Source organism: Pocillopora verrucosa, chromosome 12 (assembly GCF_036669915.1).
Source record: "Pocillopora verrucosa isolate sample1 chromosome 12, ASM3666991v2, whole genome shotgun sequence".
Taxonomy (NCBI): domain Eukaryota; kingdom Metazoa; phylum Cnidaria; class Anthozoa; order Scleractinia; family Pocilloporidae; genus Pocillopora; species Pocillopora verrucosa.
Genome location: NC_089323.1, coordinates 1,457,557 through 1,481,365, shown reverse-complemented (window position 1 = coordinate 1,481,365; position 23,809 = coordinate 1,457,557). Strand labels below are relative to the sequence as shown.

At 37.3% G+C, this 23,809-nt stretch overlaps 3 protein-coding genes across 3 annotated transcripts; all 3 read left to right on the top strand.

The window, feature by feature from the left end:
* The first annotated feature begins 6,681 nt into the window (after positions 1-6,681).
* On the top strand, positions 6,682-7,614 carry LOC136277241 (melanocortin receptor 4-like). Its single transcript, XM_066158988.1, has one exon. The coding sequence runs from the start codon at positions 6,682-6,684 to the stop codon at positions 7,612-7,614; it is 933 nt and encodes a 310-aa protein (XP_066015085.1).
* A 9,502-nt stretch (positions 7,615-17,116) lies between these two features.
* LOC136277452 (adrenocorticotropic hormone receptor-like) lies at positions 17,117-18,665 on the top strand. The gene has a single exon (XM_066159568.1). The coding sequence runs from the start codon at positions 17,301-17,303 to the stop codon at positions 18,225-18,227; it is 927 nt and encodes a 308-aa protein (XP_066015665.1). The 5' UTR covers positions 17,117-17,300; the 3' UTR covers positions 18,228-18,665.
* A 2,773-nt stretch (positions 18,666-21,438) lies between these two features.
* LOC131786474 (adrenocorticotropic hormone receptor-like) lies at positions 21,439-23,098 on the top strand. The gene has a single exon (XM_066159292.1). The coding sequence runs from the start codon at positions 21,587-21,589 to the stop codon at positions 22,514-22,516; it is 930 nt and encodes a 309-aa protein (XP_066015389.1). The 5' UTR covers positions 21,439-21,586; the 3' UTR covers positions 22,517-23,098.
* Positions 23,099-23,809: the final 711 nt, after the last annotated feature.

Here is a 23,809-nt window from a genome sequence, read left to right as displayed (position 1 = left end):
GGGATTTCGGAGAAAGCTTAAATATTGGTATTATTTTATAGTGAGATATCTCAACCTATTTTTAACGCAGACACCTTGTTCCGGCGATGAAGGCAAATTACAGAACTTTTCTTCTACCTTTGCCAGCACGGCCAAGCTTACGACTTCATCACGCCGCTAAGCAAAGTGTAAAAGTAAGTACGAAAGTGCAAAATAGCACAACATGGGTCAAGTCTAAAACAACAAGTCTAGAGCCGTAGAAACTCTGAAATTTATCAAGAAACTGAGAAAAACTACGCATCATTTAGATTCTCATTGTTTACAAAGGCAAATTATCTATCTATAAGCGCATGCGTAATCATTTGACCGCTGTGTTGCCCATTTCTTACTGTCTACTAGTCAAGCTGCAGTCGCTATTCGGAATAATTAAATTGCAGATAAACGGGAAACACTAGTCCGTCGGCGCGATACAGAGAGGCCGTGTACAGTGCACTGCGGGTGCAGTTAGCATTAGTTGTTTGTTGCGCACCAATTTATAGTAAAACATATCAATCACACTTAGTCGTTAAATGGAGAACATCAGTTGTCTTACTTCACTTTAACTTGAAGTTATATCCATTCTTAACTGTTGGAAAATTGGGGAAGTAAGACAAACAGTAAAACAGACAATCAGAGAAGCACTTTGCTGTCCATAGCGTTACCACCTCCTCGGTCTAGTCTTTTAAGACTTTCATTAAGTCTCGATTGTTATTAGGGAGCGCTCGTCAAAAATGTCATTGATTAAGCAGAAGAAATAAGAAGTTCAGTAGAATTGTTGTACGTCGAGCTTTTGTCAGTAGTCTTTTCAAAGAGTAAACGCAAGTGAGGGAGTTTTGAAGTAAATGTTGCTGATGAAGGTAGAATTGAACAACTGTGCGACGAGTTTTAATAATTCCTTAGCATAAGTCCATTGATTTTCGACCACCACTTATAAATTGTTTTCTTCACTTCAGTATTAAGATGATACCGTTGTGATGAAAGGAAAATTTTGACAATTGCCATTTTCATGAGAGATTTCTTGATACAAAAACACTTTTATTATCTCACTAACCAGACGTAGGAAGTAAGAAAACTAGATCATAGGGTCTCTAGGCTAACTTTTCCTCGCTATTGTTTAGTACTGTCTTTAATACAGGGAGAATATTTCAATTTAATAATGGGCACTCAAACAGTTATATGGCCGATGTCTATTTGTTTGTCAACGAAATTACCTTCTAGTGCTAATTTGTATTAAAACTGACATTCTTTGAGATTAAAAACTTGTCGCAGCCCACCCAAACGCTTTAGTAGTTTCATCAGCTGCAGTCGCCATTCGGAGAAATTGATAAGTTGTTGGTTTGTCTATCAGCAATTTTCCCGTCCAAAAATAAAACAATGGATCTAAAGCTGATATATAAATATATATATAAACCCATTTTCCAAAAGGTTGCTATTTGAAAAATATTTTAAATAGTCTGTATATATATATATTTGTTTTTTCTTTTCTCATCACATAGTGTCTCTTTTTGATGAGAAAAGAGAAGACATATTTATTTAATATAAATTTTCAAATTTGAAAGGTTTTTAAAAACAGGTATTTACATATATGTATAACGTCGAAAGAAACGTAGTCATGTAAACGAGGCATAATACAAGTCCGAATCTGTCGTGGCAAGCAGGTGTCTCCTTAACAAGTTATTCGTTCCTCAGTGTGTGATAAAAAGCACGTGGCAGTTTTAGAGAGTTTGAAATATGGGTCAGGGTTGGTAAAGACGAAGCCTCTCCTGGAACAATTGTAAATTTTGTATCGATTGTTGATAAGCTTTGAGCGCCCATCCCTTCATTTTCCATCTCGATTAATAAATTACCCTGTTTACCTCATTATTAGGAACTAATTGTCATCACCAAAGAAGAGTCGTTAATTGCCTAAGAGAATCGCACGAACAGAAATTGAATAACTTTCCTAATACAGTTGCAGAAAATGGCTTGCTTGTGTGATAACTTGATCTTGTTACTATTTTGTTTTTAGTTCTAGTCGGAAACAAAATGGAGAGAAAAAAAGCTATTATATACACAGTTATTTTCAAATATTTTGAAACAAGTTTGTATGTGTGGCCGCGCATTAATTTTGAACAGTTGTGTGGTCTACGTAGTACATTCGGTGATTGTGACGAATTCAATTTTTCTCCTAATACAATTGACATCGCCAGCTTGAGCTTTTGCATTTTTAGCTTTCCGTAGCTGATAATGATTCAAGTCTTCACTTTACGCGAAAGATATGGACCCTTGATTAGCATCCTATTATAATGGAATTTGATTCTGGTAAAGAGCGGCTCTTTGTCGCTCCGTAAAAACACTGAAATATCAGATGTTTCTCTATTTTTCTTTAATTGAAATTTCATAACAGAGGCAACCAAAGGTTTCCGGGAAAAAAAAAATTTTTTTGACCCAACATAAAATTACCTGATGCATTGTAAATTAGTAAGTCTTTATGTGATTGTTACTTAGGAAGTTAGGCTTTAGTAATCCTTACTGCCATTTTCGTTTCAAGAACAGAAACCTACAAGAAAAGGAAACGCCGAAGACAGAATTATGTCGACAACAAATTTCAGTAGCGGTAGACGTCGCACGAAATCATTTGAAGAACTGCTATGTTCTCCCTCTTTAGTGGGTGGGTTTCAACAACAACTATCAATTTGTTTCTTAGCGGTTAACATTCTCCTCTCCATTACAGCATTTGCTGGAAATTCTCCTATACTTGTTGCCCTTCACAAGAAATCTTCCCTACATCCGCCGTCCGAACTCCTGTATCGTTGTCTGGCAACCACTGATCTGTTGGTTGGTCTTATTGTTCAGCCTCTCAATGCTACATATTAGATGTCCGTGGTTCAAGAACAGTGGAGTCTTTGTCGATACGCAAGGGGTGCAGGCTACATCACAAACTATGTATTGATTTTAATGTCTTTGATGACGATGCCGGCCATAAGCGTGGACAGACTTCTCGCCCTGTTGTTGGGACTGAGATACAAACAAATTGTAACTTTGAAGCGCACGTATACCATTGTAGCTAACTTTTGGGTTTCCACCCTTTTTGCCTTTTTAAGTGTAATTTTTATCTCCTTATAATCTTTTTGTACACCTGCCTAGTTATATCAGTTTGCCTGGTAATATCATTTGCATCGTACACAAAGATTTTTTGCACTCTCAGATATCATCAAGCACAAGTACGAGATACTCTTAGTCGTCATATGTAAAGTAGCAGTTATTTTGCTCTACTTTAACTCCAGGTTAAACCCGTTCCTGTACTGCTGGAAGATGAGTGAAGTGAGACAAGCAATGAAGCAGACAATTAAAGAAACACTTTGCTGAGTCAGGTCTTCCTCGAGTTCTTCAGACTTTTCAAGCAGACTTATTAAGTCACGAATATATTTGAAGAGCAGCCGTTAGATAAGTTATTGGATAAAAACAAACAAGTGGCTCAATAGAATAGTTGCGCAGGCTATTGCCGATAGTCTTTTAATCTCTGAGAACAAATTAGGTGACCCTAGCTACCCTGTCTAAAGCCGATGCTGGGTGTTACGAGAAAACTATTTCAACTAGTCTTCCTATGATTAAAAGAAAGCGTCCGATGTTGATGTTGACGCCATATTGCCAAAAGAGACGGTCCGGTTTTAGTCTTGAATTTGTTTTGTCTTCAGAAAAATATCCGTAAAGCTTATGTCAAGAAGTTTTCGCTACTTGTATATTTAACTGAAGGTTACGAAAGTATATGAAATAAAATTGACGATATCTTTTTGTTACAGAATTTTTTTACAGATCGATCGATGTTCTGAAATCATATTGGCAACCGCGAAAAACAAGTTTCGCATCATTTGTATAGAGGTCAACATATGTTCAGTTTGTCCCTGGTGTATCTTTAGGTTGTCTCTGAGTTTTACGGATTTTATATCCTCCATTTCCGAGCGATTAACTGCTGCCCCTAAGTTCCACAATTTTTTTTTTACTAAGTCGTTTTCAAAGCTTTTGTATAAGCTCAGAATTTGTTTCAATACCATACCATCTAATTATCTCCCTAAAAAAGACATGGTTATTTCACCCATAAAAGAAGTGATAAATTAGATCTTTTAAGACCTAGGAGTCCCATATCGTATTGTAAAACAAAAAATATAACCCATGTCTTTGTGTTTGCCGAGGGAATTCATTTTCAGTGCTGATTTGAAATTAAACTGAAACTTTATTAACTGAAATCAACAGCTAGTTGCGACAAACATCTTCTTGTTTAATTATCAAGGTACTGAATTACCATAGAGGATCAGAGAGTAATTATGTTGCAAAAACGAAATTTTTTCTAACTTTAAACGAGGCGGCGCGTCTATGGTGGCTAACTAAATTTTCCTAATCTTTGACCGGGCAGTTTTAACAATTGCTTCGCGCGTCAGTGAGCGGTCATTAATATACGATACACACAGGAAGTTTGGAGAGCTTGAAAGATACGCGGGAGTTACTTAACACGCAACTAAGAGTGACCATAGGTTCATAAATAATAAATGCTGTTTATGTAAGTTTAACAAGGAGTAGTTTTCAACTAGACTTCGTCTCGGGAATTATTCAACAATAATATTATTCACTTCATCTTCGCCAAATAATCGTTAAATGTTTTTATCGAGTTTTGATAGTTTTTAAGTATCCATTCCTTCATTTTCCTTCTCGATCGATAGATTATCATGTTCACTTTAGCACAGTCATATAACTCTGGTTATCGGAGGAGAACTGCTAATCGCTCTGGGGAATTCCGACATGAAGAATTCAGTCACTGCTGTATACATGAAAGCGTTGGCAGAGAAACATTTAGGCGAACTTTATCATATAATTTTCCGGGAAAATCACTTTGAAATTTTTGGCGAAAGGAGGAGAACAAATAGAGAATGTAAAAGAAACAGCAAAAAATTGTTCAAAAAATGTAATTTCTTGCTTTTCTTCTGTTTTATTTCTCGTTTTGTCCGAGACGAAACGGAGGTAAAAGGCCACAAAATTTGACTAATTAAGTTTGCATCTGTGGCCATGGCTTAACCTTATTTTCGCAAATGATATGGACATTTGATTGACACCCAACATCGATGAAACTAGCCTTCAAATTCAGAATTTACTACGGTACAGAGATAATGTTTGCACTTAATTACCGGCCCAAAATAATGACAGTATATTTAGATATACCGCTTAAACCGCTTATGCTGTCATTCAAATTAACACTGACAAAAGAGAGTTTCCCTATCATGTCGTCAATCGAAAATTTTACCGATGTCTGTGCGCTTGCCAAAGGAATTAACTTTTAATGCTAATTTGAAGTTAAATTAAACTTAAACTACTGGAATAAACAGCTGCTTGCGAAAAATATACGCTTGTTTAGTTTTTAAGCTGTCGTCGCCACAGTGAATTATCAAAGAGGATTAGAAGGAAGCTTCCTGAGAAACAATTACAATTGCCAATGATGGCATTTTTCAGTGATTAAATCACGTTTTAAGAATGTTTAGTAACTATATCTGCACTTGTAAGAAAAATTGTAAATCGAAAATGAAAATATAAATTTTAAACATGAAAATTGGCATCAAACGAAAAATAAATGAATATTTTGGTACCCGATGGAACTCTGGGATTAAAATGATACCGAGCGCGTAGGGCCATCATGGCTGATGGAAAACAATAGTTTCTCCGCCTCCTCTATTTTCAGTTAGCGCCCATTTTTCTTATCTTGTTGACCAAAGCGATGAAGAAAGGAAATTACATCATGGGACGAAATAGGCAAAATAAGCAAAACAGTTTTTGTTAAAAAAAATCATCATAACTTTCCTGACGAAAGTGAAAAAGCTGGTAGAGAACGAGTTTGAAAAAATCGTTGGAGCGCGGCACAACATCTTGTCACGGTTTTGTTTTTAATATCAGTCCGGTGACGAAAAATGGAAAGAAAAAGCCAGTCATTATAATTGATTCAAACATTTAAAAATACTTTTGCATCTGTGACCAAAATTTTAATTTGTATTGTTTGATGTATTCGCCAATTGTCTCAAATCCAACTCTTCTAAGACGAAGTAAAATCGCCAGCTTGAAATTTTCATTTCTAATTTTTCATGGCTACTAATGATACAAGTCTGAAATTCACACGAATGATATGAACACCAGGTTAACACCCCTATCATTGAAAGTTGATCCAGGTAAAAGAAGATCGTTCGTCATTCTTTTAAAAGAATGATACACAGACGTCTCTCCATTTTCTACTTGTTGCCATTTCATACCTGAGGCACTTCAAAGGTTTAATTATTGGACGCAACTGTCAATTTCCTGAAGTATGAGGTACGTGTATAAATATCATTAACTGAAGTATGAGGTGTCATTGATCGTGGCTGGATGTGGGCTGTTTAGACGATATATTACTCCTTGCAATCTTAGAAAACCTACAAAAAATTTCAGAAGAGTTGGAACACAGACGGAAACAATTGAAGAACTGCTATGCTCTCCCTCTTTAGTGGGCGGGCATCAAGCAGCATCAGTTTCATACATGGGGCATGCCACAGCTGCAAATTTCTGACGCATTTTAAATGATTAAACGCGAGGGAGGTAGTCTTTATGTGTTATTAAAGGAAGGTTTCAGTTGGACGAAATATTTCTCGTCGAAACAGATGCAGAATTATGTCGACAACAAAGTTCAGTAGAGGTGGAACACTGACAAAAACAATTGAAGAACTGGTATGCTCCCCCTCTTTGGTGGGTGGGCTTCAACCAGCATCTTTCGCAACAGTCAACATTCTCCTCTCCATCACAACATTTCTTGGCAATTCTCTTATAATTGTTGCCCTTAACAAGGAATCTGCCCTCCATGCGCCGTCCAAACTTTTGTATCGCTGTCTGGCAACAACTGATCTGTTGGTTGGTCTTGCTGCTCAGCCTCTCTACGTTACCTACTGGATGTCCGTGGTTCACGAACACTGGACTCTTTGTCATTACGCAGTGAGAGCAACCTACATCATAGGCTCAGCATTATGTGGAGTTTCTCTGTTGACGATGGCGGCAATAAGCGTGGACAGACTTCTCGCCCTGTTGTCGGGGCTGAGATACAAAGAGATTGTAACTTTGAAGAGTGTTTATATTATTATAGCTAGCTTTTGGGTTTTATGTCTGGTCGCCTCTTTATGCACCATTTTCGATCAGCGTATAACCGCTTTGTATACTCGCATATTGATACCACTTTCGCTGCTTATTTCACTCGTCTCGTACACAAAGATTTTTCGCACTCTTAGAAATCGTCAGGGAGAAGAACATGATCAACTACAACCGAGCCAACCAAGTGTACTCAACATGGCGCGATACAGAAAAGCAGTGCACAGTGCACTGTGGATACAGTCAGTATTAGTTGTCTGTTATACACCATACCTTGTTGTGGGAATTGTAGTCACTTATACTACAACATATTCATCACACTTCGGCGTCGTATTGGCAATGGCAACTATCTTAGTTCACTTTAACTCGACGTTAAACCCGTTCCTATACTGCTGGAAGATTAGTGAAGTGAGACGAGCAATGAAGCAGACAATCCGACAAGCACTTTGCTGTCCATGGAGTTAGACCATCCTCCAGTTATACATAATAATATAAGTACTTTTAGTGCAAAGCTGACCGATAGAGAACGCTTGCCACTTAAATTTTTCGAAGATTAAACGTAAGACTCCGTCTTCTCTGCTCAGCCAAAGGCGAATTTTTACCTGAGAAGACGGAGTTTAAAATAATTGTGAAATACTAATAGTATCAAAGATGTCTGTCTGTACGTTTGACTCTTAAAGCTCATTTGTTCCTATTTTGGTCACTTTTCCTTATGAACTTTCATCGATAGGGAGCTAATCAAGTGTCCATATCAGCTGTGTGAAATTAGGACTTCAATCATTATCAGCCTCGACAAACTGAAATTACGAAGATCAAGCTGGAAACTTTAAATGATGTAAGAAAAAATTGGATTCGTGACATCTTCTTATGCAACAAACTATTAAAATGTAAATTAATTCAAATATTAAAGAGAAACTTGAATCTGAGGGATTGTTTATCGTATTTTAGTTAAAAAACTGAAATTACAGATGTCTCTATTTTTTCCTTTTAATGCTATTTCATCCGTGAGGCACCCTACGGGTTCCAACGGTCGATCAGCTAAAAAAAAAAGGATTATTTTTCGCCTTGTGGAAAAACGATATCACAGATGTCACTCTGTTTGCCTCTTGCAGCTATTTCATACAAGAGGCTCGTCAGAGGCGCAGGAAAAAAGAAATCAACTTTTTGGCACAGCACACAATTTGCTTACGCACTTTGAATGAGCAAACGCTGATGAGGAAGTCTTTATGTGTTTATTGAAGGAAGTTTCAGTCATCGTCGCTCGGCGTGTTCTGTTTAAACGAATTATTTTTCGTTGCCAGTTGCCTCAGAACAAGAAAAAGGAAACGAATACAGAACAATGTCGACTACAAAGTTCACTGGCGGTAGAACACAGACGAAAACATTTGAAGAACTGTTATGCACCCCATCTTTTGGAGGTGGATTACATGAGATATTTACTTTTTTTCTCAGCAGTGCACATTCTCCTCTCCATCACAGCATTCCTTACGAATTCTCTCATCCTTGTTGCCCTTCAAAAAGAATCTTCCTTGCATCCGCCGTCCAAACTCTTGTACCGTTCTCTGGCAACAACTGATTTGTTGGTTGGTCTTGTTGCCCAGCCTCTCTATGCTACTTATTGGATGTCCTTGGTTCAGGAACACTGGAGCCATTGTCGATATGCATTTGACGCAGCCTACATCACGGGCTCTGCATCGTTTTTAGCGTCTTTGATGACGATGGCGGCCATAGGCATGGACAGACTTCTCGCCCTGTTGTCGGGACGGAGGTACAAACAAATTGTAACTTTGAGGCGCACATATATCATTGTAGCTACCATCTGGATTCGATCTCTTGTCTCTTCTTTTTGCGCTTTTCTTGATATATATATATATATATATATATATATAATATATATATATATATATTAACTGAATTAAAGGGCTATGAATTAACAATCAGCAAATAATTAACACTACTATTACTATAAAGAAAATAAAAATATAATAAATAATTATTTACATATTCACATATTTACTGGCAAATGAAATAAAGGGACCTGAACGCTGGGTCCGACAACAACTCCTATCGGCGTAAACAATATTTCTATTGTTGTCGCTGGCCCGCAAGTTGTAACTATGACCACTAGATGCTGTTCTCGGCTTGAGAAAGTTAATGGGGTGGTCTTTTTGAGTCGTCTTCTGAATATATTAACAGCAGAGCTGAGTTCGTCTATCTTTCAAGCTGCTAAGGCTGGTAGTATTAAGGGCATCTAAGTTACTATGGCATGTATAGATGATATGTAGTGCCCTTTTTTGAATTGACTTCAGCTTATTTGAAAGAAATTCAGGAATATCTTGCCAGAATTGTACGCCATATTCTAGTTTAGGTTTTATTGTTGTCAAATACTCTGTATTAACACCCGGTTTTTTAAGAATCCTCAGGGAATACAGGCGTTTCGAAGCTTTTTTCGATATGTAATAAATATGCTCGTTCCACTTTAAATCATTACTGATTATAATACCGAGTAATTTATAAGTTGTTACGCATTCAACGGTGTTGTTACCTGGGACAATTGGTCTTGTAGTAAACTATCATTTTGCATGAAGTTAATTAACATTTCTTTGCATTTTTCGGGTTTAATTTCATATTGTTCGATAGAAACTTGTGAATATCATTGACAACTACATTTAGTAAGCTAAATACCGTTTCTTGGCAGGATTTCTAATGGTATCATCAACGAATTTAATCCTCAAATGCCATTCACGCAAAAGATTGTTGGTCATTACAGCAAACAAAATCACACCCAGTTTCGTCCCTTGTGGGATACCTCCCCTGGGTGACTTCCAATGAGACAGAGAGTTACCAATCCTTACAGCTTGCGATCTCCAGTCAGGAAGGCACTAATCCAGTTAATAAAGACAGTGTCTATATGGAAAGACGCCAACTCCCTGAGAAGAATTCAATGGTCAATCCGGTCAAAACCCTTAGAAACATCGGCAATTCCCACAATTCCCACCATCAGTTGCTTCGTCAATCGTCTGTAAGATATAAATCAAGACGTCCGTGGTGGAGTGCCCCTCCCTTGCGTACTGGCGTGGATCACGTTTTTCCGAAATTTGTGCCACGAGCCTGCTGCGCGCAAACCCTTCCATGACTTTGGCAAGGGTGCATGTCAGAGAGATAGTTCCCAAACTCATTAATAATTCATGCTGAGAAAACAGAGGAAATTACAACCGTGAAGGAAGTTTGAACATGTGATATTAATTATCCTAAAATTTGGTGAACTTTTCCTTTGATTTTCTCCAAGAATTATTGATGGTCTGAGAAGCTATATCAAACATTCGAGAGGGTGTTTCGTCCGATATCCAAACACCTTGAAGTTGGTTAAGAAAAACTCGGCTGCGCCTCGTTTTTTCAACCACTTCTCGGTGTTTAGATATCGGATGAAACACTCTTCCTCGTGTTTGATATATTACGTCTCAAGTCATTGAATTTCTTGAGGCGGAGAAACCTTGGGCAGGGGGTTGATTATGGATCGCTTCAGCAGATCAGGAACATATCCCTCCCTGAGTGAGCATTTATAAATATCCACAATTAGCGGGGTGAGTTCAAATATTGATGACCGTATAACTTTTTTTGCATCGTATCATAACTATACCACTTTGCTTGATTATTTCTCTCGCATCATATACAAAGATTTTTCCCACTCTCAGATATCATCAGGCTCAGGCTGAAGATCCTGTTCAACATCAGCCGAGCCAGTTAAATGTACTGAACATAGCTCAATACAGAAAAGCAGTGCATAGTGCACTGTGGGTGAAGTTAGCATTAGTTGTTTGTATTGCACCATTCTTTATCGTGGTAACCGCGATGGCACATAGTAAAACACATTCATCGCATTTGGTCATCCTAAGGGGAATAACCGTTGTCTTAATTACTTTAACTCGACGTTAAACCCGTTTCTTTACTGATGGAAGATAAGTGAAGTAAGACAAGCAATGAAGCAGACAATCCGACAAGCACTTTGCTGTCCATGGAGTTAGACCATCTTGACTTTTACCCGATCGTACTGGTACTTTCAGTTCAAAACTGACTGATAGGGAACGCTCGTCAATCAGCTACACCATGATATCTATCTTTGCTCGAGGTCTCTCGATTGTATATTTCGCACCTTAACAACTAAAGGGAAGGCAATGGAAAAACTAACCATAAATTTATGAAAGTATTCTTAAAACTACCTCACATTATCATGAATGAATCAATTCATAATCTAAGAAAAGATATGTGCGCGTATGATCATACTCTCACGTTTGTTATTGTAAGTAAGTGTACGGAACAAAATTGAAGTAAGAACGGTTTATACAAAGTTCTCTTTCAGGTTCACCGTTCCGCTGAAATTATATGCTAAAGGAAAAAAGGAATGTTGAATGAAAAAAAAATATCGACTTTTAAAAATATCAGATAGAAAGGGTCGCTTTATTTCCAGTTTGTTCATGGTGTATTTTTCAGTTGTCTCCAAGTGATTTGATTCTATTTTTACCATTTTCCGAGCGATTAACTGTCCTAAACTTTCCCCTGTATTTCTTTCAAGTCGTTTCATAAAGTTTTATTGAATTCAGAATTGACCAAAATACAGCGAGAGTATTTCCAATTGATTATCGGGCTTAGAAATAGTAGTATATCTAAATATACTGCTTATTTCTTTACTTAAAAAAAGTCGCAGTCGAGTTCCTTTATTGTTTTGAAAACAGTAATATAGCTGATGTCTTCATGTTTGCCAAGGGATATGACTTTAGTGCTAACTTGTACTTGAGGTAAATTTTACTGATTGAGGTAAACAGCTAATAGCTGCCAATTTAAACACGGCGGTCAAACACTGCGCATGCACATGTTTTGAAAGAATACGAAGGATTTTCAAACGCGTGTATTACGTGAAGTGAAGAAGGAAAAGTTAAATTCCTAAATATTCCAAATTGATTGCGTAATGCAGTTGAAAGAGGGTTTTCGGAGAAAGCTTTAAGCTTGGCCTTATTTTATAGTGAGATATCTCATCTTATTTTTAACGGAGACGCTTTGTTCCGGCGATAAAGGTAAATTACAGAACTTTTCCTTTACCCTCGCCAGCACGGCCAAGCTAACAAATTAAATTCATCACACCGCCAAGCAAAGTTTTAAAGAAAGTACAAGACTGTAAACTAGCACAACATGGGTTAAGTCTAGAACAACAATGCGTATAAGTCTAGGCCTTAGAAAACTTTGAACTTTTCCAAGAAACTGCGAAAAACTACATATCACTTAGACTTTCTCTGCGCTCGATCTGCGCGCACGTTTTATGTTACTTAAGGTAGCTCATGTGGCTTAGTATTTTAGATTCTGCAGTGCAGAATGTTTTGTTCTTTGTCAAATCCAAAGTGAAGATATGCACTTTCTTTGAAAGGAATTTTAACAAAATTTACCGTGGAAAGCGAATATTAAATAGGTGGGCGTTTATGCTGCGTGACACATGTTCTTTTAGCCCCCTCCCTTTGGATGACTGGCTACGCAGACTAACGTACACTTACCAAATGAAGGTTTTCAAACGTGCGTGCAACATTTCCGACGTTAACCTCTTCCAGGTTAATAACCTCGGTTATTATGGACGTACTGTACAACTAACAGCATTGAGCTTAATTGAAACAATTAGGGCCCTTCCGCAGTATGCAAGTCTCTGTAAAATTTGAAAAAAAATTAGTACAAAACTATTTTAACAAATGCAGACGTACAGTTATTTTAATCCCTACCAAATTATGTCAAGACGAACAAAACTTCAAAAGTACGGTCGTCCTGCCTCCTAACAGGACAGATTTTGTCAACAGGAACCCATTAATGAGTTCCTGTGTCAACCATAAAAATCTGACAGATAAGTGCCTAAAGGTTTTTATAATTGATTAACCAGTTCACGTGAATTTTACGAGGTGAAATTGACAGCTCGTAGTTGGCAAATCACATTTTTTTGTTTTTTAGGTGCTGACCTGGGGGTGGGGGGAGAAGGGTTAGGCGATGAGAAATGGGTGAGGATGCTTGTCGTACCTTTTAGGGGTCAAAATCAGCGATCTGGTACCTTTTACGGTGTCTGAAACTTAAGTGGACTACCAGAGACGTAGTTGGTACCTTTTAGGGTGTTTTTTCGCTCAAAAAAAAAATCCTGAAATATGCATTACTAGGAAGATTTTTGTCTTATGTACAGGGTCCCCCGGGGGATGCTGATACGTGCAGCATGCTTCAAATTTAGCAAGGACAAATTTGATGTGATTTTTGGTGAAGAGAAACAAGTTTTGTCAGCGTCTAATAGCAAGTACGGGAGGGCCCTTTACTACTGTATGCATAATTACGCGTCCCGCCAGACGGCGGGAAGCCAACAAAGTGTTCAGACATTAGTATAGAAAACTCCGCCTCTGTCTGGATTTTTGGTAGCCTACTGACCAATTCCCAGTCGAGACTTAAGTCTGACGGGAGGCGTAATTTTGCACCCGGTGGTAAGTAGCGTACTTACCGGAGCCAGGTTGTAAGAATTTTCCAGATACCTGGAGTATTATCCGTGAAACACGCTTGCCAATTCCCCTATCGCCTTTTGGAATCGACTTGACCCTGCCTTCACCATGGCCGAACACTTCTTTTGGCACTCTACATCTGCTATTGGAACCACGACTCCACCCAACACCGAGATTTGATCTATGAGTGGGGCAAATTGTCAAATCATCGATATCTTTCGGCGTCTTGAAGAAGTAACATTCACGGTAAAATTTGCATATTTGAGCGGTCGAGCTAAAAAAATTATTTCTCGAAAAAGAAAATATATTCTCACAAAAAATCTACACCACAATTATTAGGACATATTGGGCTACAAAGTATGAAAGTATGAGTGAAAACAATTCGGGTGACTTGCCGCTTTTTGTCTAATGTTTGTTGACATTAGCTCTTAAATTTTTCCGAGATTTAACGTAAGACTCCATCTCCTCCGCTCAGCTAAAGGCGAATTTCTACCTGAGAAGACGGAGTTTAAAATAATTGCGAAATACCAATAGTATCAAAGATGTCTATCTTTACGTTTGACTCTTAAATTAAGGTAATTTGTTGCTATTTTTGGTCACTTTTCCTTATGAACTTTCGTCGATAGGGAGCTTATCAAGTGTCCATATCATCTGTGTGAAATTAGGACTTCAATCATTATCAGCCTTGACAAACTGAAATTACGAAGATCAAGCGGGCAACTTTGAATGATGTAAAAAAAAATTGGACTCGTGATTGGACTAAAATTGGACTAAATATGCTGATTATTTCATTACTTAGAAAAAGTCACACTCAAGTTCCTTTATTGTTTTGAAAACAGCAATATAGCTGATATCTTCATGTTTGCCATGGGATTTGACTTTAGTGCTAATTAGTGCTCGAATTAAATTTTACTGATTGGAGTAGACAGCTAGTAGCGGCCAATTCAAACACAGCGGTCAAACACTGCGCATGCACGTGTTTTGAAAAGAATACGGGGGATTTTCAACTGCGTGTACTGCGTAAAGTGGAGAAGGAGAGGTTAAGTTCCTAACTATTCCAAATTGAATGCGTAATACAGTTGAGAGAGGGATTTCGGAGAAAACTTAAATCTTGGTCTAAATCAAATTACAGAACCTTTCTTCTACCCTCGCTACACAGTCTACTATCATAACATAGACCTGTTATCGTCACCAATATCTTATGTGGCACTGGTTCTTCCTTTTTTCACACATTTCCCTCGGTGATGACGGAAACTCCACCATAAATGCAATAAGGAATAACCACCGCCAGCACGTCCAGGCTTACGATTTCATCGCGCCGCTAGGCAAAGTTTAAAAAAAAAGTACGAGAGTGTAAACTAGAACCACATGGGTTAAGTATAGAGCAACAAAGTGTATAAGTCTAGGCCTTAGAAACTTTGAACTTTCCTAAGAAACGGCAAAAAACTACGCATCATTTGGATTCGCAATGTCTAGAATAGCAAATTATCCATCTAAAAGCGCACGCGTAATCATTTGACCGCTGTGTTGCTTATTTATAACTGTTTTCCAGTCAAGCTGCAGTCGCTATTCGGAATAATTAAAGAAGAGATAAATGGGAAGGAGAATTGCCGAGAAAAGAACTTTACACAAGAATCAAATAAGTTGTTGCATTTTTTTTGACAATGAAGGCACTCGTGTGGTTTGCTTCTCAGCTATTTCCCCATCGATGAATAAAATAATGGTTTAAAAGTTAAAATGAATAATGTAGAGTCGAAAGAAAAGTAAATATGTTACGAAATGAATAATTTAGTATTTGATGAAGTTTCGTACTCAAAACGAGGCCGAGGGTGTCATGGCTGGATGATGTCTCCTCAGTTTCCTGTGTGCTTCATATCTTAATTAATTAACCCTTTAACTCCCATGAGTGACCAAAACAGAATTTCTCCTTACAATATCAATACAAAATCAAACAGATAAGTAGTGAGAGTAAAGAAAAATATCAATTTGGGGATAATTAGTTGATCCAATAATATATTCTCTTGACTAACATTATAAGAATTGTATGACTGATAGTAAGGAGAAATAACAATTTGATCTGGGAGTTAAAGGGGTTAACACACACTATTTACTAGTTAAGATGCAGTCGCTATTCGGTTGACGCGATACAGAGAGGCTGTGTAGAGTGCACTGCGGGTGCAGTTAGCGTTAGTTGTTTGTTGCGCACCAATCTATAGTAAAACATATCAATCAGACTCAGTCGTTGTATGGAGAGTATCAGTTGTTTCATTTTACTTTAACTTGAAGTTATATCCGTATTTTGTTGTTAGAAAATTTGGGGAGTAAGACATGCAGTAAAACAGACAATCAGAGAAGTACTTTGCCGTCCTTAGCGTTACCTCCTCCTCGGTTTGGTCTTGTAAGACTTTCATTAAGTCACGATAATTGTTGAAGAGCGCTCGTCAAAAATATCATTGCTTAAGCGGAGGAAATTAGAAGTTCAATGGAATCGTTGTACATCGATCTTTTGTCAATAGTCTTTTCAAAGAGTAAACGCTAGTGAGGGTGTTCTAAAGTAAATGTTGCTGATGAAGGTAGAATTGAACAACTGTGCGGCGAATTTTGATAATTCCTTAGCATACGTCCATTGATTTTCGACCACCACTTATAAATTGTTTTCTTCACTTCAGTATTAAGATGTAACTGTTGTGATGAAAGGGAAATTTTGACATTTGCCCCAGAGCATCGCAAAATTACCTGCCTTTTACACGAGAGCTTTTTTGGTACAAAAACACTTTTATTATCTCAATAACCAGACGTAGGAAGAAAGAAAATGAGATCAAAGGGTCACATAGGCTAACTTTTCCTCGTTATTGTTTAGTACTGTCTTCAATAAAGGAAGAATATTTCAATTGGACACTCAGATGACATCTTATCTTGATGTACTGCTTATTTCATCATTTAAAAAGATGACAAAAAAAGTTTTCCTATCGTATTGTCAAACAGTAATACAACCGATGTCTATTTGTTTGTCAACGAAATTACCTTTTGGTGCTAATTTGTACTAAAACTGAAATTCTTTGAGATTAAAAACCTGTCGCAGCCCACACAAACGCCTTTAGTAGTTTGATCGGCTGCAGAAATTGAAAATTTCTGGATAAAACTCTTACTCTGTATTAAAGAATTGGATGAGTTATTGGTTTGTCTATCAGCAGTCTTCCCGTCCAGAATTAAAACAATGAATCTAAAGTTGATATATGAATATATATAAACCTATTTTCGAAAATGTTTTGCTATTTAAATAAAACATTGTCAAGAGTCTGTATAAATGAATATATTTTTTCTTTTCTCATCACAAAGTGTCTCTTTTTGATGGAATTTGATACTGATAAAGAGCGACTCTTTGCCGCATTGTAAAAACACTGAAATAACAGATGTTTCTATATTTGCCTTTAGTTGCTATTTCATAACTGAGGAACCCAAAGGTTCCCGAGGAAAAAAATATTTTTTTGACCCAACAGAAAATTTCCTGATGCATTTTAAATAAGTAAGTCTTTATGCGACTGTTAAGTAGAAAGTTAGGCTTAAGGAGTCATTGCTGCCATTTTTCGTTGCAAGAACAGAGACCCACAAGAAAAGGGAAAAGCCGACGACAGAATTATGTTGATATCAAATTTCAGTAGCGGCAGAAGTCACACGAAATCATATGAAGAACTGATATGCTCTCCCTCTTTGATGGGTGGGCATCAACAACTATCAATTTTTTTCTTAGCAGTTGACATTCTCCTCTCCATCACAGCATTTGCAGGAAATTTTCTTATCCTTGTGGCCCTTCACAAGGAATCTTCCCTGCATCCGCCCTCCAAACTCCTATATCGTTGTCTGGCAACAACTGATCTGTTGGTTGGTCTTGTTGCCCAGCCTCTCCGTGCTCTATATTGGATGTCCGTGGTTCAAGAACGTTGGAGCCTTTGTCGATACGCAAGAGACGCAGCCATCATCACAGGCTATGTATTGTCTTTAGTGTCTTTGATGACGATGACGGCCATCAGCGTGGACAGACTTCTCGCCCTGTTGTTGGGACTGAGATACAAGCAAATCGTAACTTTGAAGCGCACGTATATTATTGTAACTACCTTTTGGGTTTTTACCCTTGTCGCCTCTTTAAGTGGATTTCTTCATCATCCTATAACCTTTTTGTACTTCTACCAAGTTATATCATTTTGCCTGGTAATATCAGTCGCATCGTACGCAAAGATTTTTTGCACTCTCAGATATCACCAAGCACAAGTACGAGATCAACAACAGCTGAGCCAAACAAATGCACTGAACATGGCGCGATTCAGAAAGGCAGTATACAGTGCACTGTGGTTGCAGTTAGCATTAGTTTTTTGTTATGCACCAATAAACACAATGACAATTGTGACCGCTCATACTAAAAAATACTCATTGCTCTTAGTCGTCACATTGAGTGTAGCAACTACTTTACTTTTCTTTAACTCGACGTTAAACCCGTTTCTTTATTGCTGGAAGATTAGTGAAGTGAGGCAAGCCGTGAAGCAGACAATCAGACAAGCACTTTGTTGACTTAGGTTTTCCTCGAGTTCTTCAGACTTTTAAAGCAGACTTATTAAGTCACGATTATTATTGGAGAGAAGTCGTCAGATAAGTTATTGGATCTAAACAAATAAGTGGCTCAATAGAATAGTTGCCCAGGCTGTTGTCGATAGTCTTTGTATCTCTGAGAACAATTTAATGACAGATTAGGTAACCTTAGCTATGTGTTTTCAAAAATAAGGTTTTTTGCCGCTATGCTAAAATACAAGATGTTGTAATCGAAGAAAAGATATGCAAAAAATTTACTTTCATGTTTTCTCCTCTTAGCAATATGATGGCATCAGATAAAACTTCAAAGAGTAGTTTAAGAGATGTCTTTGAGGCCGATGTTGTGTATTACGAGAAAGCTATTACTATTAGTTTTCCTATAATTAAAAGAAAGCGCTTGACGTTGATGTTGACGCCATATTGCCAAAAGAGATGGTCCAGCTTTAGTCTTGAATTTGTTTTGCCATTAGAAAAATATCCCTAAAGCTTATGTGAAGAAGTTTTTGTTACTTGTATATTCAACTGAAGGTTACGAAATTATATGAAATAAAATTGACCATCTCTGTTTGTTACACAATTTTTTTACAGATCGATCGATGTTCTGAAATTATATTGGCCACGGCGAAAAACAAGTTTCGCATCATTTGTATAGAGGTCACCATATGCCCAGTTTGTCGCTGGTGTATCTTTAGGTTGCCTCTGAGTTTTACGGATTTTATTTCCTCCATTTTTGAGCGATTAACTGCTGTCCCTAAGTTCCACAATTTTTTTTTTATTGAGTCGTTTTCAAAGCTCTTTCATCAGCTCAGACTTTGCTTCAATATCATACCATCTAATTACCGCCCTAAGACTTAGGAGTCCCATATCATATTGTAAAACAAAAAATATGGCCCATGTCTTTGTGTTTGCCAAGGGAATTCACACTCGGCGCTAATTTGAAATTAAACTGAAATGTTATTTACGGAAATCAACAGTTGCTTGCAACAAAGGAACATGTTCTCGTTTAATTAATTTCCATTCTTCCTTCGCTGTGCTGAATTATTAAAGAGGACCAGAAAGAAAATTCCCTGGGGAAGAACTCGTGTTAAAGGAGGGAATGACGCATCTATTAGCGATTAAATCTTTCGTCTGGTTTTTCAGGGAGCTGGTCTTTGTCTGCAGTTCACATATATGATTTTCAAATATTCACAGTCATATATTCATCACTTCACGGGCTAATATCGAACTCACAGCTTGTAAGCTCAGTTGGTAGAGCACTGCATCGATATTGCAAAGGTCATTGGTTCAAATCCCGTATAGGCCTAAATTCTTTTTAGGCCCTTTTTTCGCTACTGCTCAAGAAGTGTTCATTACTGTGAAGATTGTTTTCATATTCACGTTTCTTGTTTTGTCGGAGACGAAACGGAGATAAAAGAGCCACAAAATGTTATTAATTACCCAGTTATATTCAAATATCCTAGATTAAGTTTGCATCTGTGGCCTTACATTAATTTTGAATCGCTATATGCACTTAAATTGCAGGACTGTCTGTCATGGATTTGACACCCTAAGCTTAAACCTTCTTTATTTTCAGTTTGCTGAGGCTGATAATGATTTAGGGCTCAACCTTACACAAATGATATGGACATTTGATTGACACCCTATCAATGAAACTAGGTCGCAATAAACATCGGCCTTCGATGGTTCCAGGTTCCCATTATTAGCACTGCCTGACTACGTTCCTTCGCCCACGAGTCGTGTTGCTTAAGGCCTCAAACGTATTGACGGGCGAAGTACCTCATATTGAAACCTTAATAGTGAGTGCCTTATGGCAGGCTAAGTAAAGCGGGATTGTTTGTTGCAACAGAAAAAAATAATCTTAGAGATGTCTCTAAATATTTGCCTCTTATTCCTATTTCACACGTGATGTACATGACAAGTTGGACACAAAAAAGGCCTTTTTTGACACAACAGACGATCTTCTAAAGTATTTCAAACGAGTAAAGATTAATGAGGAAGTTTTTAGAAAATTCATATAGGAAATAGGGTTTCAGTGATCGTCGTTGTACAATTGCTGTTTTAACGAAATATGTTTCTCATTGCAATCATAAAAGAAAGAAGAAATTAATACAGAATAAAGTCGACCAAGCTTTTTGAAATTTATAATCTACCACCATACAGGGATTATTTCTCCAATTAATCATCATCCAAAATAATTACATTACATCTAAATAGGCTGCTTATTCTGTCTCTCACAAACTGACACAAGAGAGTTTCGTTATTATATCGTCAAACAAAAATTGTGTTTGTTAAGGGAATTAACTTTTAACGCTAATTTGAATTTAAATTAAACTTATTCTACTGCGGGTATTTACATATATGTAGAACGTCAAAAGAAACATAATCCGGCACATAAACGAGGCCTAATACAAGTCCGAATCTGTCGTAGTAAGCAGGTGTCTTCTTAACAACTTATTCATTCCTCAGTGTGCGATATTAAGCACGAGGCAATGTTAGAGAGTTTGAAATATATGTCAGAGTTGGTTAAGACGAAGCCTCTCCTTGAACAATTGTAAACTTTTCATCAACCGTTGATAAGCTTTGACGACCCATCCCTTCATTTTCCATCTCGATTAATAAATTATTCTGTTTACTTCATAATTGGAAACTAACTGTCATCACCAAAGGAGAATCGTTAATTGCTCAAGAGAATCGCAGGAACAAAAATTGAATAACTTTCCTTTTACAGTTGTAGAAAATGTTTTGCCAAAGGGATAACTTGATCCTGTTACTGTTTTATTGTTAATTCTAGTCGCATACGAAACGGAGAGAAAAAAACCTACAAAGCGCAGGTGGATACACAGTTAATTTCAAATATTTTGAAACGAGTTTGCATAGTTGAATAGTTGTGTTTTCTACGTAGTACATTGGGTGATTGTCACGAATTCAAGTTTTCTCCTAGTACAATTGACATCACCAGAGTGAGCTTTTACATTTTTAGCTTTCCGTAGCTGATAATGATTCAAGTCTCAACTTCACACGAAAGGAATGGACCCTCGATTTGCATCCCATTATAATGAAATTTAATTCTGATAAAGAGCGACTCTTGCCGCTCTGCAAAAACACTGAAATAACAGATGTTTCTATAATTGCCTTTTATTGCTATTTCATAACAGAGGCACCCAAAGGTTCCCGGGAAAAAAATATTTTTTTGATCCAATCGAAAATTTCCTGATGCATTTTAAATGAGTAAGTCAGGATGCGATTGTTAGTTAGGAAGTAAAGCTACAGTAATCCTTGCTGTCATTTTTCGTTGCAAGAACAGAAACCTATAAGAAAAGGGAAACGCCGAAGACAGAATTATGTCGACAACAAATTTCAGTAGCGGTAGAAGTCACACGAAATTATTTGAAGAACTGCTATGCTCTCCCTCTTTGCTGGGTGAGCATCAACAACAACTATCAATTTGCTTCTTAGCGGTTGACATTCTCCTCTCCATTACAGCATTTGCTGGAAATTCTCTTATCCTTGTGGCACTTCATAAGGAATCTTCCCTGCATCCGCCGTCCAAACTCCTGTATTGTTGTCTGGCAACAACTGATCTGTTAGTTGGTCTTGTTTCCCCGCCTCTCAGTGTTCTATATTGGATGTCCATGGTTCAAGAACACTGGAACCTTTGTCGATACGTATGGGACGCAGCCTACATCACAGGCTATGTATTGTTTTTAGTGTCTTTGATGACGATGACGGCCATAAGCTTGGACAGACTTCTCGCCCTGTTGTTGGGACTGCGATACAAGCAAATTGTAACTTTGAAGCGCACGTATATTATTGTAACTACCTTTTGGGTTTTTAACCTTGTCGCCTCTTTAAGTGAATTTTTTTATCAGGGTATAATCGTTATGTACAGCTCCCTAGTTGCACCATTTTGCCTGGTAATATCATTCGCATCGTACACAAAGATTTTTTACACTCTCAGATATCACCAAGCACAACAATCAGATCAACAACAGCCGAGCCAAACAAATGCACTGAACACGGCGCGATTCAGAAAGGCAGTATACAGTGCACTGTGGGTGCAGTTAGCATTAGTTGTTTGTTATGCACCAATATGTACAGTGAATATTGTGCTCGCTCATACCAAAAAATATTCATTTCTCCTAGTCGTCAGCTGGAAAGTAGCATCTATTTTACTTTGCTTCAACTCGACGTTAAACCCGTTCCTTTACTGCTGGAAGATTAGTGAAGTGAGAGAGGCAGTGAGGCAGACAATTAAAGAAGCACTTTGCTGAGTTAGGTTTTCCTCGAGTTGTTCCTCAGACTTTGAAAGCAGAATCCCTAAGTCACGATAATTATTTGAGAGAAGTCGTTAAGTACGTTTTTGGATAAAAGTAAATAAGTGGCTCAATAGAATAGTTGCGCAGGCTGTTGTCGAAAGTCTTTATATCTCTGAGAAAAATTTAGAGACAGACTAGGTAACCCTAGCTATGTGTTTTCAAAAATATGGTTTCTTGCCGCTGTGCTAAAATACAAGATGTCATAATCGAAGAAAAGATATGCAAACATTTTACTTTCATGTTTTCTCCTCTTAGCAATATGAAGGCATCAGATAAAACTTCGAAGAGTAGTTTAAGAGATGTGTTTGAGGCCGATGTTGTGTGTTTCGAGAAAACTATTTCGACTTATTATTCCTGTAATTAAAAGAAAGCGCTTGACTTTGATGTTGACGCCATATTGCCAAAAGAGACAGTCCAGTTTAAGTCTAGAATTTGTTTGTTTTGTGATCAGAAAATTATCCGTAAAGCTTATGTGAAGAAGTTTCTGTTACTTGTATATTTAACTGAAAGTTACGAAAGTATATGAAATAAAATTGATCATCTCTGTTTGTTATGGAATTTTTTTACAGATCGATCGATGTGCTGAAGTTATATTGGCAACGGCGAAAAACAAGTTTCGTATCATTGTATAGAGGTCACCATATGTTCAGTTTGTTGCTGGTGTATCTTTAGGTTGTCTCCGAGTTTTACCGATTTTATTTCCCCCATTTCCGAGTGATTAACTGCTGTCCCAAAGTTCCTCAAATGTTTTTTTTTATTCGTTTTCAAAGCTTTAGTATGAGCTCAGAATTTGCTTTAATACCATACCATCTAATTATCGGCCTAAAAACGACATGTTTATTTCACCCATTAAAGAAGTGATAAAATAGATCTTTTAAGACTTAGGAGTCTCATATCGTATTGTAAAACAAAAAAATATAGCCCATGTCTTTGTGTTTGTCAAGGAAATTCCCTTTCAATGCTAATTTGAAATTAAACTGAAACGTTATCTAGTAAAATCAACAGCTGGTTGCGACAAACATCTTTTTGTTTGATTAGTTTTAAAGCTACCGTCGCTGTACTGAAAAGAAAATTCCCTGGGAAAAAACTCTTTCTAAAGGAAGGATTGACGCATCTCTTAGCGATTAATTAAGTCATTCATCTAGTTTTTCTGTCAACTAATCCTCCGTCGGTAAATGAAATGACTGATTTGAAGCCGATCTAAATGTTGAATCTATAAAGAGTAATTATTCTGCAAAAACAAATTTA